Source organism: Eumetopias jubatus, unplaced genomic scaffold (genome assembly GCF_037043125.1).
Source record: "Eumetopias jubatus isolate StellerSeaLion01/CBP00866 unplaced genomic scaffold, mEumJub1_p1.0 scaffold_2, whole genome shotgun sequence".
Taxonomy (NCBI): domain Eukaryota; kingdom Metazoa; phylum Chordata; class Mammalia; order Carnivora; family Otariidae; genus Eumetopias; species Eumetopias jubatus.
Window position 1 is genome coordinate 73496 of NW_028274808.1, and position 13603 is coordinate 87098.

At 52.2% G+C, this 13603-nt stretch overlaps 1 protein-coding gene across 1 annotated transcript in view; it reads right to left on the reverse strand.

Moving 5' to 3' along the window:
* The window catches only part of LOC148164793 (voltage-dependent N-type calcium channel subunit alpha-1B-like), a 45044-nt gene extending 31659 nt beyond the window's left edge, over positions 1 to 13385 (reverse strand). Inside the window, 9 exon segments of the mRNA XM_088021293.1 lie at positions 362 to 427; positions 827 to 943; positions 10328 to 10411; positions 10828 to 10938; positions 11239 to 11403; positions 11677 to 11878; positions 12654 to 12684; positions 12687 to 12727; positions 13312 to 13385. Coding sequence (XP_087877419.1) covers positions 362 to 427; positions 827 to 943; positions 10328 to 10411; positions 10828 to 10938; positions 11239 to 11403; positions 11677 to 11878; positions 12654 to 12684; positions 12687 to 12727; positions 13312 to 13385 — 891 coding nt within the window.
* Positions 13386 to 13603: the final 218 nt, after the last annotated feature.

Below are 13603 nucleotides of genomic sequence, written 5' to 3' on the forward strand. Positions count from 1 at the left end.
AGCCACTCAGCACCAGGCAGATGTGCTCAAAAGCTCCACCACCGAATCAAACATGCCCATCAACACCCTAACAGCCCAATGGGGTTCCACTCAGGAGCACAGCAGAGCATTTTCCTACAGACGGTGGAGCTACGCCTCACTAGTGGATTCTGGGTGACAGGCCCAAACCCGTGGTGCCCAGCCTCCATGTCCTTATCGGTAGAACAGCCTTTCCGAGAATTAATTTCTTAAAGTGCTTCAAACATAGAAATGTTCCCCAAGTGCCAATCTGTCATTGATACCATTTGATGACCATGATCAGTGCCCTTTTGGCCCAGGGCACAGGGCCCCTTCTGCTCCCTGTCCCATCAGGCGCACCCACCTGCATGCCGATGATGGTGTAGATGAAGAACAGCATGGTGATGAGCAGACACATGTAGGGCAGGGCCTGTGGAGACATACAGAGGACAGGGCGGCTCCAGGGAGGGCTGCCCAGCTACATTGCTCAGGCCTCGTCTACAGAGTGGACGGTGGCCGGATCTCTGGGGCCACCCAGACCCCAGTGACCGTAAATCCACCCCCACTGACCATGAAGCCCCTCCACCAAGAGACCACCTCAGTTCCTTCGTCATAATCAGTCATAGAACCCACCTCAGAGTCAGTGAGCATTACCAAGATGCTCTCTGGATCACTTAAAATGTCTTTGTAAACCACAACAGGATAACGGGTGCCAACAAGGAGCCTCCACGAGGAGGGTCTGCTCTGGTGGCAAGGAGGAGCTGGTGGCCACAGCACTGTGCATCACACAGGGGAGGGTCAGGACACGAGGGCCGTGCCTGGGCTTCACCTTGAAGGACTGGACGAAGGTCCACAGCAGGATGCGGATGGTGTAGCCTTGGCGCAGCAGCTTGATGAGCCGGGCAGCACGGAAGAGGCAGAGAAAGCTGAGGTTGATGAAATTGTTCTGTAGGGAAGAGAGGCTGTTCTCTAACCTGTGGAGACCAGCCTCCTGCAACTTCAGGTACTGCTCCCCACCCACCTCTCCCTGGTGTGCTGTGGTCCCGAAGAAAAGTGCATACAAAGAGAGATAAAACAAAACGTCACTGCTCTACGGTATAAGCAGCAATTGGCCACCAGAAAACCTTCCAAAAGTAAAGCTTGTCATTGCAAATCACTTCTCATGCAGCAAATCAAAGAAACCCCTCCGCTTTAGGCTCCCCTGCACCCAACAGGGAGGGAGAGAGAGAAAAATTCTCAGAAGCAGCTCCTTGCTGCCAGGTGGAGCCAGGAGACGAACTGTGGATGGGCCTCTAACACTGACCGCCTCTTGCAAGACACAGCCAAGCCATCCAAGTGCCGGGCAGGGCTCCTTCTTCACCGAGAGCCTCTGAAGGGCCCTTCGCTTCTCCATACGGCTAGCAAAGCCCCTGCTATCTGGGACCTGGCAGAGGGGCAAACATCTCTTCTGGGGCTGCTCCTGGTGCCTGCAGACAAGTCAACATAGGAAGGGTAAGTGTTGGCGATCCTGCTGCCCACACCACGGAAGCCACTTATGAAATCCGCAAATGGTCTCAACTCCAGAGATCCCAGGGTATCTAGCACTGCTCCCTCATCCAGGAGGTTCAAAATCAAGCAAAAAAGAAGCAATAAACTCTGGACTCCACAGATTACCTGGGAGGGAGGCTACCACCCTGGCCCAGGGGCGCCTTGAGTTATTGGCACATCCCTTTCAGGGAGCACGGCTCTGGACGGTGTCCACGACGTAGGGGTGCTTGTGGCCCTGGGCAGTCTCCCACCCTCTGTCTGCTTGGAGACCAGGTGCCCGCACGCAGCCTGACAGCAGCTTCCTGCCACTTTGGTGTTTTAACATATGCAAGCAGCTCAGGCCTAGACACATCGTATCGCCAGATTCAGTGGTCAGATGAAGAGAAAAGAACACGACGTGTTGAATGAGAGCAGCAGTAGGAGAGCACGTGCAGGAGGCATGGGGAGCCTGGGGAGAGCTGGCCGCCCTCCCTCCAGGGCTGCCCATCTGCTCTAGGCTGGGCTGAGGCCTTTGGTGGAGAGGCAGGTCTCACTCTTACTTCTAAGGACAGTGGCCCCAACCCAGCCCTTGTCTGCCTCTTCAGTTCCCACTGGGGTGGCTGGAGACTAGACTGTCTCTGCTGGAGGGCTAGATGTTGGAGCCATGGGGTGGGAGGTCTGGTAGTCACAAGGAGGTGCTGACTGTGGTCCAGAGCAGCAAGAAGACAGGAGTGGACCTTGAGTTGTGACCCTGGAGGGCACACAGTTTGCCTAGAACTCCCTCACCTGCTTGTGCTGGGGAAAGAGAATCTCAGTGGTACAGCATGGCCAAGAGACATCCACCCCTGCCCCATGGGCCCCAGGTTCTCAAATGAGGCAGTCACCTCGGGAGGATGGGCACAGAGATGGAAGGGAGACTTTGTCTACAGTGCTGGGAAATCCTTTGTACAAGACAATAAAGCAGAGGAACGGGAGGGAGCTTCCAAGGGCCCGGCCTCTAAAGCACCTGCTCACTTGGGTCTGGAGGGGCCAAGACTGTGATAACACAGTTATCATTTGCCCAGCCCAAAGCGCTCTGCTCAGGCCACTGGCACAGATGAGAAGATTTCCTGGAGATATTGGGGAAAATCTAGGCTCTGGGTGAGAAAGAAGGGACGGAAGACAAGGCAGGGGAAGGCACTGTCCATCCACATGGTGCATGAACGCAAAGCTCAACAAGTCACTTGCTACATTTTGTTGAGACTCGAGTTCTCACCCCTCCTCCCAGATGTCTTTTCTCGGGGCTCCAGTGGGCATTCGGGAGAGGGGTGGGGGTGGCAACAGACAGACAGCCCTAGAGAGCCATGAGGACAGATGGCGACAGCAGCCACAGATACTCCGAGCACAGTGTGGCAGCCAGAGCACTCCGTGGCTGTGCCCAGGGCGGGAGCTGCCAGGCAACGCCATGCGAGCGCATGCAGGAGAGCAGGGGGCAGCAAGCACACGGCAGCCTCCCACGGCTATGCATAGTCGCCTCTGGCCTCGGCCAACCCCTTGGAGATGGACATAGCTTGCCCCATCCTCCCAGAGTCCGTGGTTTCTGTCACACCAGAGAGCACCTACTACTTCCCCCACTAATTCAAAGCCACACCCTTCCTTATTGCCATCTGCCTCTGAATCAGGAAAGGTCTAGAGCACCCCAAAGATGCATCATCGCACCTCTCAATGTGGTAGCTGATTCACCTTGAGGGTACACTGGTCCCTGGTTCCTTTGAGCCCCTTGCTTCCTCATCCACAAGATGGAGACATTAGGACATTGTGCCCAGACGGTGAGGAGTCCGAGATTTAAGGGATTTAAAGGTACACCGGGCATTGTGAAACATGGCCCCCACAAAGGGGATCAACAGGCCTCAGACCCGGATCGGCATCTCCTGCATCCAAGTACATCACTGTTTCCAGTCAGGGTCAAGCAAAGTGACCTGTGCACATCTGCTGGGGGCCACAGTCTATGCTGCAACAAACTGCTCTCCTAATCAGCTTTGTTCTCATGGGACAATGATGAAGAAAAGCAAAGCTCTGTATACCCCAACATGCGCAGCATGTCAGGTGATGATGTGTGCTCTGGAGGATGAGGAAGGGCACGGGGGGGAGGGGGGTGCTCTTCCCAAGTGGACGGGAAAAGGCCACGAAAAGGCCTGAGTGAGTCGAAAATTTCTGTGGCGTCAAATGGCATTTTCTCACAACTCAAGATCTTCTGCTACACTTGTGAAACACTTTATCATTAATGTTCATTGTAACAGGAATCTCAAATATTTGCTACTTTATGTGAATTTCCAATGATGCCTGGGTGCAAGAGCCCTGAGCTTCACTGTCTCTGGGGGCAGACCCTCTTCCCACTCCATCAGGCCTTACACCACCCTTTTTTGAATCATGAAGACAAAATCTCCAATCCCCTCCAGCCCTGAGACCCAGAGAGCGTTCCCTATGGAAGGGCATGTCCAGGGAGAATGTTACAGGAGACATCGTCAGAGGCCACCGGGGAGAACCAGCCTTGTATGTTGGTACAGTGGGGAAGGGAGCAGAAGGAAGACGGTGCAAGAGAAACCATGGACTCTGTAGGATCAGGTCCAAACTCATGTCCTACACAAATCTCCCCAATTCTGAGCCCGACCCTGACAAGAAACACTGGGCACTTGGCCACTTCACTCAGGGGACACTACACCTCCTCTCTAGACCCAAGGCCAGCTCCTGAATCCAGTGGCTCCTGGGAGGGCCTTCAGAAGCCCCTGCTGGACCCCAGGAGCCGAGAAGAAGAGGCCAGAGGGGATGGGTGTACTGCCAGTCTCTGACCACACCCCTCAGGAAGGCAGTGGTGAGGGGCCACAGGAAATGGAAGGAAGAACAGAAGGAGAGCAAGCAAAGCAAGGAGTTTTAAGAACTGTTGAAAGTCATGAAACCGACCGTTTCCTATATGTGACGTTTTCATGGATGGATATTTGCGTATTATTTACAAATTGGGATGTTTGAGCAGCAGGTGTGCAACATACAGATGGAGACATGGTTTTTGCGTTGTCTGTTGGTTGGATGGCGTGAGTCAGCAGGTAGGTTAAGGTAAATCAAGAACAAAAACAGAAAACAAAAGAGAAAATGAGTCATCAACACAAGCAAAAACTCAAACTTTGAATACCTCACTGGAAAATTTGAGGATTTTAGTAAACTTTGCATATTTGGCTTAAAATGCACCAAATCAAAACATATTTTTGAAATCTGTAGGTTATGCAGACAGGGTGGCATTCATTTGCATTCCTGTTTGTAATACAAATCCAAAGATGACTCACAGACACTTATTTTTTTATTTCCAGGCAAAGAAATCAATGTCAGTTTTATGCTTGCTTGGGAATGCTGTCTCTACGTGACCCTCGTTAAGACTATTACTCTATTTCGATTAAGTTGGTGGTGGGAACTGACACTCATCTTTTTGCCTAAGGAAAAAAAAGTACATCACAAAGTAACATCTGAAGTGACTACAAATGAACAAAAATAAAGACACCACTAATCCACATGACGACTTCCTTTCATCTTTTCCCCTCTGGGAGAACTGGGTGAAGGACTGAGCTCCGAGAGCACCAGCGGCCAGGGCACAGCAGAGCTTCCAAGCCAAGCGGCTCCTCAGCCCTCCCACCGGCCCTGCTAGGCATCGGGGGCCGACGGCAGCGGCCATGGAGGGCTTATTTGAGGCAAGGTCTGATTCAACCACAAGCCCCCTTGGCCTTGCGTGTCCAACAGCTGAGGGACAGACACTGGGCTGCTCCAGCCACCTGCGCCACAGAAGGTCTCTGCCTTGTGTGCGGGCCTCTCTGGAGGTGGAGGTTTCCCTGCAAGACAGCTGGGCGTCGTGCTCTCTGCATGTCTGGCCACCCCCACCCTAAATGCCTGCTCATCAGTCCGCCCTCTTGGGCGAGGAGGCACACACATGAGGAAACCCCCAGAGCTGTGCCCTTGCAGACAGGAGCGCAATGTCTGGATCCCTTTATCCAGGGAACAAAGATGCCTGTGTCCAAGGACGGGGCCCGTAAGGATCAGCAGCCAGCTTGCTCCTTCCAGAAACCACACTGGTACGAACTATTTCTGGATGAGAAGCACTTGGGCAATGCCACAATGCCAATGGTTGGTGTGACAGAACATCCTTGGTTTTTGTGTGAAAATGGCAGCTCAGAACTTTCCCCGCATTATTTGGATTACTAATTTTTTAAAACCATAAAACATACCACATACACAAAAGAATATGTATAAATATGTGTACGGATGCACATTTTCAAAGAAAAATCATAAAATGTCCATATATTCATCACCCAGCTTAAAGAAAACAGAATGTTACCATTACTTTTGAAGCCCGTCCTTTCTCCCTTTCTCCTCCCCAGATGTAGTAGCTACCCTTAATTCTTGTTAATAATTGCTTTTCTTTACTGTCTTACGACAAACTCTTAAAATGCATTATACTTGACTTTTCTTAGCCTTTTCAATGGGATGCTACCGTATGCAGCCTTTGCGGACTTGGGCAAACTTGTGCTGACGGCAAGCAAACTCTGCTTCTGAAAAACATCCTTCTTGATGTGGAGACCACCACCCTCCAGTGCGTGCGGCACTTCACTACATTCACGTCCCCTAACAATCAGTGCGTTCCGCTGCTACTGTGAACAAGGTAGCCACGACCCTCTGTGTGAAAGTGTCTCCAGGTCACCTGCCCAGACACCCTCTGGCTTATGTGTCTAAGTCGCTGCAGGCATGCATATGTCCAGCTTTCCAGGGACTGCCACACTCTTCCGAAAAGGTTGTCCAATGAACACCCCCCAGCAGTAGCGTGGAGGTTCTGGCTGTCCCACTTGCTAACCATTGCCATGCCTGGAATTCCTGTTTGACGTTTGACAAACCAGAGGGTGTGAAATGGCATCTCAGTGTCATTTCATTTTACATTTAATTACAAATAAGGGTGAGCAGCTTTTCCTATGTTAATTGGTCATTTCTGTTTCTTATTCTTTTAGTAAAATGCCCAATTATGCCTTCAGTTCATTTTTCCATTCGGTTGCTTTTGTTTGTCTTAATGATTCACAGAAGAGCCTTGCACATTCTGCACACTAACCTTTGCTAATGGTTTGGATAACCTCTCTGCCCTCCGGCCACGCCTTTGTCACTAAATGTTGGTGCATCATAGAACTCAGTAGCTCATTCTTTTCTCTCCTTTATTGATCTCATTCAGTCTCATGGATCTGATATCATCTCATATGCTCATGGTTCCCAATCCTATGACACTGGCATGAATCTCTTCTCCAAACTCCAGGCCCATCTGTCCAACGGCCTGTTGGATGATTCCTTCAGGGAGGCCAACAGGCAACTCAAATCTAACATGTACAAACTGCATCCAGTCCACATGTACAAACAGTCCACAACAAACCTGTTCCACCCACAGTCTTTCCCATTTCAATTAATGATAATCCACGTTCCCAAGTGCTCAGACTTTGATGCCATTCTTGCTCAACTTTTAGAGACATGTGGTCCATCTGCAGCTCTACTGGAAACTACATCCGGAATGACGGTCTCTCACCTTAGACCCTCTGCCGGGCTCCCTGCTGTGGCATTCAGTGGCACTCGTATCCTCACAGGCCCAATACTCAATTGTCAGCATCCACATCTTTTTTTCCTGAGAATTTTCCCAGGCCAGGACATGAGAATTAACATTCTCTGGCCCCCTCTCCCCAGCAGCCTTCAACTAGTAGCTAACAGCACTTGCTGAAAAATACCCCACTCACCCCGCCCCTTGCTGGGATAATGGAGGCTCAGGGCTCCCAGTGAGGACCCACAGTGGTACCCGGCTTCATAGGACCATGTACTGGCTGCCCCCCTCCCTGGCCCACTTCCTTGTTCCCCTCGTATTCCAGGGATCACCTCCCAAATCAATGACTTGCATTGAAATCCTGTCTTGGGGTCTGCTTCTGGGATAACCCAACTAAGCCCTAACTTGCCTAGCTGCTTCTGCCTGTGCCCTGCACTCTATTCTCAGCCAGAGGTTTGGTCTGAAAAGCCAGATGATGTCACTCCTCTTCCTACCTCACTCAAAATAGAGGGCACAGTCTCATGACAGGTGGCCCAGTGCCCCAGGCCTCGCACCTTTGCTGCACCTGTCTTCCTTAGCTCACTCCTACCCCCAACATATCATGGGATGATCACTAAAGCCAGGAGGAAAAACTCAAGCCTGTTACATGAAGTGGCTGGCTCAATACATTGGTGTCACTAGAACCCCACACAGAGACGAGCTGGAAGACAGTGGTGAGGCAGAGTTCTAGGTGGTGAATCTAGCAGCCATGGCACGGATGGAGAAAGAAGTTGCCTGTGGTATGGATTACAGGACCTTACGCAAGAGCTAAAGCTTGGCCAGGGCTCCGGAGGGAACAAAGGTTGGGGAAAGGCATCCAGATGGGCCTAGGGAATGGATGCGACATGCAGGTCCTTGTATTACACATCAGTGTCCACCACAGAGCATCCACAGCTGTAGGGGCACTAAAAACCAGGCCTTGAGATGGTTTACCCAACAGATGACAGCCAGCCTCTATTCTCACCAGCCCCAGTGTTCACATAGTAGATCCATGAATGGAGTGACCATGATGGCTGAGATGAAGGCCGTGCCTGAGCCCATGGCTGGGCTGATCCAGCCATGACCACTACTAAACACCCAGCCCACTATGAGAAGTCAACGAGGCCTCTACAATGCACCATGCTTTAGGCTGTCAGCCAGCCACTTGGTGGTAATTTGCTTCCATGAGAATCCTTTCACCTGGAAATGGCAGTGATGTGTCTCTACTGGGATCACTCATACTCTGGGTGTGGGTTTGTCTTTGCCCATGGAATACCCTGGCCCACACCAGAACCAGGGATTCACCCATATTGGATTCCACATAACATCGACTCCAAACTGAGCAAGCAGAAGCAGGTACAAAAGGAGCAGGTGACTCGGGATCCACTGGCATATAATATTCAACATCATTCAGGAGGTGGAAACCTCATAAAACACTGAAAAAGCCTCTTAAAGACACAGATTAAATGCTGGCTTGGTGATGTACCTCACAGGGTTGGGATATTGTCCTTCAAGATGAACTGACAAACAAGAGATGGTACTGGGTGTCCAACTGTCACACAGATCCAGAAAGCAAGGGGTGGAAGTAGGGGTGGCCCCTCTCACTATCCTCTAGCAACCCAGGTCAGACTTTGTTCTCATCATCTCCATAAGTTTAGGTTTGGCAAATCTAGAGGTCCTGGCTCAAGGGGTAGGGAAGGCTTCCACTGTGGATCACCAAAGTCATGGTGGGCCCCTGTCACTTGTGCTCCTCATGCCGTAAGATCAGCAGGCAGAGCAGAGTTTCTAGGCTGGCCAGGGTACTGGATGCTGGGAATGGAGAAGGGCAGAGCTACCATTACATAGGGTAGGAAGAAGTCTATCTGGAAATCAGGGGGTTCACTAGGGCCTTTCTAGTGCTCTATGACCAGTCTTAATTACGACTGGACTACTACGGCAGCCAGAACCACACAAGGGTGTGACAAGCAGGGACTTGGGCTTCATAGGGTGACAGTGTGGGCTGCCTCATCCCGCCCAGCAACTAGAGCGGCAGAAGGCCGGCCACCAGTCAGGGGACCCCAAAAGGGGTTAGGAAGAATAAGTTAATGAACATCAACTTAACTCAGACTAGCTCTAGCTGGTCACCAACCCTCTTCTCCCACACATCGTGACCAGCATCATCCTGAAGAAGGAGGGAAGTGAACCCAGTGTGAGACGTGGGCAGAGCTGAGTGGGGCCAGGGTAACAGCAGACACTCGTGCACTCCAGTGCGGTGCTGTTACCAAGGAGTCTGATATTCCTCCCTCCCCAGTGGTGCCAGAGCCTGCTTTGCCTGCACGTGGGGTGCACTCAGAAGGGCTGGAGGTATCTGACAACTGCAGCCCCCAGGTGCAGCCCTTAGCTGTGGACTAATCCGTACAGAGGCATGAGCTCTGCAGCTCTGAGGGGTGACCACCCTGTCTCCAAGCCTCCGTTGGGGATGACCCAGATGCACCCCGGCACTTGGCTCCAGATCCATTTCTGATCCCCCTTCTCTTAGCTGTCCATTTCCCCAAACTTCCCTCTCATGGTCTTGCCCGGGAGTGCTTCCTAAGAAATGACTTGTACAAGAACCCCACCCTAAGTGTCTGCTCCTGGAGAAGTCACCTTAGGACTGAGATGAGATTTTTTGCCATTTAATGCTGACATAATGCATTGTACTCAAAGAATATTGCTTTATGATTCAGATTCCTTGAAATTTGTCGAGACAATTTCATATTTTAGCACTTGGTCAGTTTTTACATATAATCTGTGTATGTTTGATATGAATGAGTATCTCATTTTATTTACACACACACACGTAAAACAAACCTAATAGTCTAAAATATTCTAAATTCTTGTTGGTTTTAGTTCATGTACTTTGGTGCCAAGTTGTTAGATTTGTCGCACAAACACAGATTTAAAAGATTCTTGTCTTCCTGGTCAGTTGTTACAATGAAGCTCCCAGGTGACTCTCAGACCACCAGCCTAGAAGACCTTTTGGAAACCACTGTCTTATCCAAGAAAAAGCATTTCCCAAGACAATACCCAATCCCCAACTCCACCTCTGGAGAGGAGCCTCCTTCTTTCCAGGGGCTCCTGGGGAACGCTGGCAAGAGAGAAGGGGCTAACACTCAGGACCTGGAGGCACACTGAGGAGCACTACCTGGAAGGAAACCATTCTGGGGCCCTGCAGGAAGGACAGGAAACACTACATACCGCAATCTCTGTTACTAAAATATCAGTAACACTTCCCAACACAGTGACAAAGTCAAAGACATTCCAGGCATCTCTGAAATAGTTCTGGAGAGAAAAAAGAGCAGTTACTGCTAGAGGCTGGTAAGGGCTCTGCCAGGCAAGGAGTTGCAGGAAGTACCCCTAATCAAGAAAGGAGCAAAGGGACAGATGGGCCACCCAGGGGGGACACCACAGCTGAGTAAGCAAACACCTGTGGGTCTGGGCAGGTGCAGAACTGAGAGCTGTGTGTCCAAAGAGGAGGAGGCTGGCCCCGCCTGTCTCCAGGAACTGGGCTCGGGGCAGAGCTCAGGCAGCTCAGGGTATTGGAGCAGCCCCTTTCTCAGGAGCCCCTGCAATGTCACATTTGCTCTGGGGGCTTGGCAATTCCCAGCTCTAAGCTACAAGTCCCTGAAGATCCCCCCTACAGAGAGGGAGCCAGAATGCAGACCACCAAAAGGCCAAGAGGGAGCCAAGGCACCTACCAGCACCCCAAAAGCGATGATCTTCAGCACGCATTCCATGGAGAACATAGATGTGAACACAATGTTCAGGCATTTCAACATTAGCTCATATTTATATGGTGCGTCACAGAACTGCACGGGGAATAAGTGCCATTGGCTGCAGGTTCGGCTGCCCCAAGACACCCCAGCCTTGACCTCCTGCCAGAGCAGAGAGAACTGCACGCCTGCCCAGGGTAGGGATACCCATCCCTGCTCTCCCCGTTTCCTCCCAGGACACTCTCACCATCTCAGTCCACAGAGAACCCAGAGCACTGGGCTTCTGTAGGCATCCCATGCTGACCAGGACGTGATCAGCTGCAACTATGGCTCTCTCTCTCTCTCTCTCTCTCACCTCAGCTGGCACCCACTGTCCCCCGTGCTGGGCCAACATACCTTCATCATTAGCACCACTGTGTTGAGGGCGATCATGGCCATGATGAAGTACTCGAAGGGAGGCGAGACCACAAATGTCCATGTCTTGTACTGGAATGACTGCTTGTCCTGGGGCATGTACCGTGTCAGGGGCTTGGTGCTGATGGCGAAGTCGATGCAAGCCCTCTGCCCGGGGACAAAGGAGCACTGAGAACATGGTGGGGTTGGGGGGAACCCCACACTGCAGCACCCACTGCACCCCACACCTGTCTCTTCCATCCTCGCAGGCAGCTCTGACCAGCCACACTCGGTCCCTCCCTGCCCCTGTGCTGGCCACCAGCTATGCGGTGATGAGCGAGTCCCATGCGGAAGGGAACTCCAGTGGTTCTGCCCATCAGGGGAGCCCAGCAGAGCATCCAATGCACACGTGCACATGGGGCAGAAGAGAGAGGCACCCACCTTGTTCTTCTCCAGGCTGCATTCAGACATCACCTTGTCCCCCTGCTCCTGGAAGGTGATGATGATCAAGGCCACAAAGATGTTGACGAAGAAGAAGGGGAAGACCATGAAGTAGACCACATAGAAGATGGACAGCTCCATGCGGTACCCAGGGCTTGGGCCCTGCTCCTCACAGGTGGCGTCCACAGAGTGTTTCAGGACCCTGCACCAAGGGCAAACACCAACTGTCAGGGGGACCCCTGAGGAAAGAGCCATGGGAAAGTCAAGACCTGTATCACAGGTGAGGCTTGCATATCTGAGCCCAGAGATGGCAAGAGGAAGGGGATGCTCAACACTGCGGGCCCCAGGACCGCAGTCTCCTGAGGTAGACTACCCTCCCTATAGGGCTTGTTCTCAGGGCTGTTGGAGGGCCATCAAGGGGAGGTCTCCAGGGATGGGAGGTCCTAACCCCAGGACAGGTGGAGGCCCAGGAGTTCTGCCCTGCCCTGCTTACTCCTGGCTCACACCTGCTCATGCCCAGCTCACCAGTTCATACCCAGCTTCACCTGCCTTTAGAAAGCCCTGGGCTCCTGGCGCAGCACTGATCCTACCTTCTGAGCGGTGGTCCTCGCAGCCCCAAAGGAAGTCCCCAGTCATCCAGTGAGACACTGAATACATACATCCCTCTGTCTACCCTGAACTGAGGCCAGAAGGGTAGCACAGGGAGACACCAAATAGACCCATCCTCCCTCTGGCCTTCAGCCACTCAAAAACCATTTTCAGGAGATCACTATGCTGTGTACTTTGTCTTAATCTCGTCCTCTTTCCAGGTTGCCCACTCCTAGAAGGCAGAGTCATGTCTTACCAGGTGGGTGCAAGAGCCTATGGTGTATTTGCTGGAAGACTAGAACACAAACGGATGCAGAGTTTGAGACTCCCTGCCCAAGCTGCCCCTCTGCTCTAGCGTGATCTGACACAATGAGCCAGTGAGCACTCACATGGGCCACCCTTCTCCTGTGGACACTGTGACAGTGTCAGCAGAGCCCAGAGCGCCCGTACCCAAACCCGTACCCTAACCCATACCCTAACCCCTAACCCGTACCCTAACCCGTACCCTAAGCCATACTCTAACCCCTAACCTTAACCCCTAACCCATACCCTAACCCTAACCCATACCCTAACCCGTACCCTAACCCCTAGCCCTAACCCCTAACCCATACCCTAACCCTAACCCATACCCTAACCCGTACCCTAACCCCTAACCCGTACCCTAACCCCTAACCCATTCCCTAACCCGTATCCTAACCCTAACCCATACCCTAACCCTAACCCATTCCCTAACCCGTACCCGTACCCTAACCCCTAACCCATTCCCTAACCCGTACCCGTACCCTAACCCATACCCTAACCTGTACCCTTACCCCGAACCCCTAACTCTAACTCTACACCCTAACCGTAGGCCGTAACCCTAACCCTGGCCCTACCCTAGGCCCTAACCCTAATCTTAACCCTAGGCCCTACACCCTAACCCCTACACCCTAACCCCTACGCTCTAACCCCTAGGCCTTAACCCCTAGGCCCTAACCCCAACCCTAGGTTGGCTCCTGAGTGCTTTGTTCCCTAGGACTTGCTCCAGAGCAATACCAGAGGACTCACCTTCCACCCAGAAAGAAAGCCCACCGTTTGGAACTCCGGAAAGGATTCATAGCAGGAGAACGCGGCATGCCCATCCCAGCGAACCCACACTTTCAGCAGTCCCCTGGCCGAAAAGAAGAGCAAGACACTCACGCTGACCCACACCCTTGACCCCCACCGCCGGGAACCTCGACGCAGCGCTGGCACATCAGGCCTCCCGTGTCCCTATGTCCTAACACTCAGTCTAGGTTGGCTTCTGAGGGGTCAGTCCCCAGAACCTGGCTACAAATCCCCACAGATTGAACCCTACTTG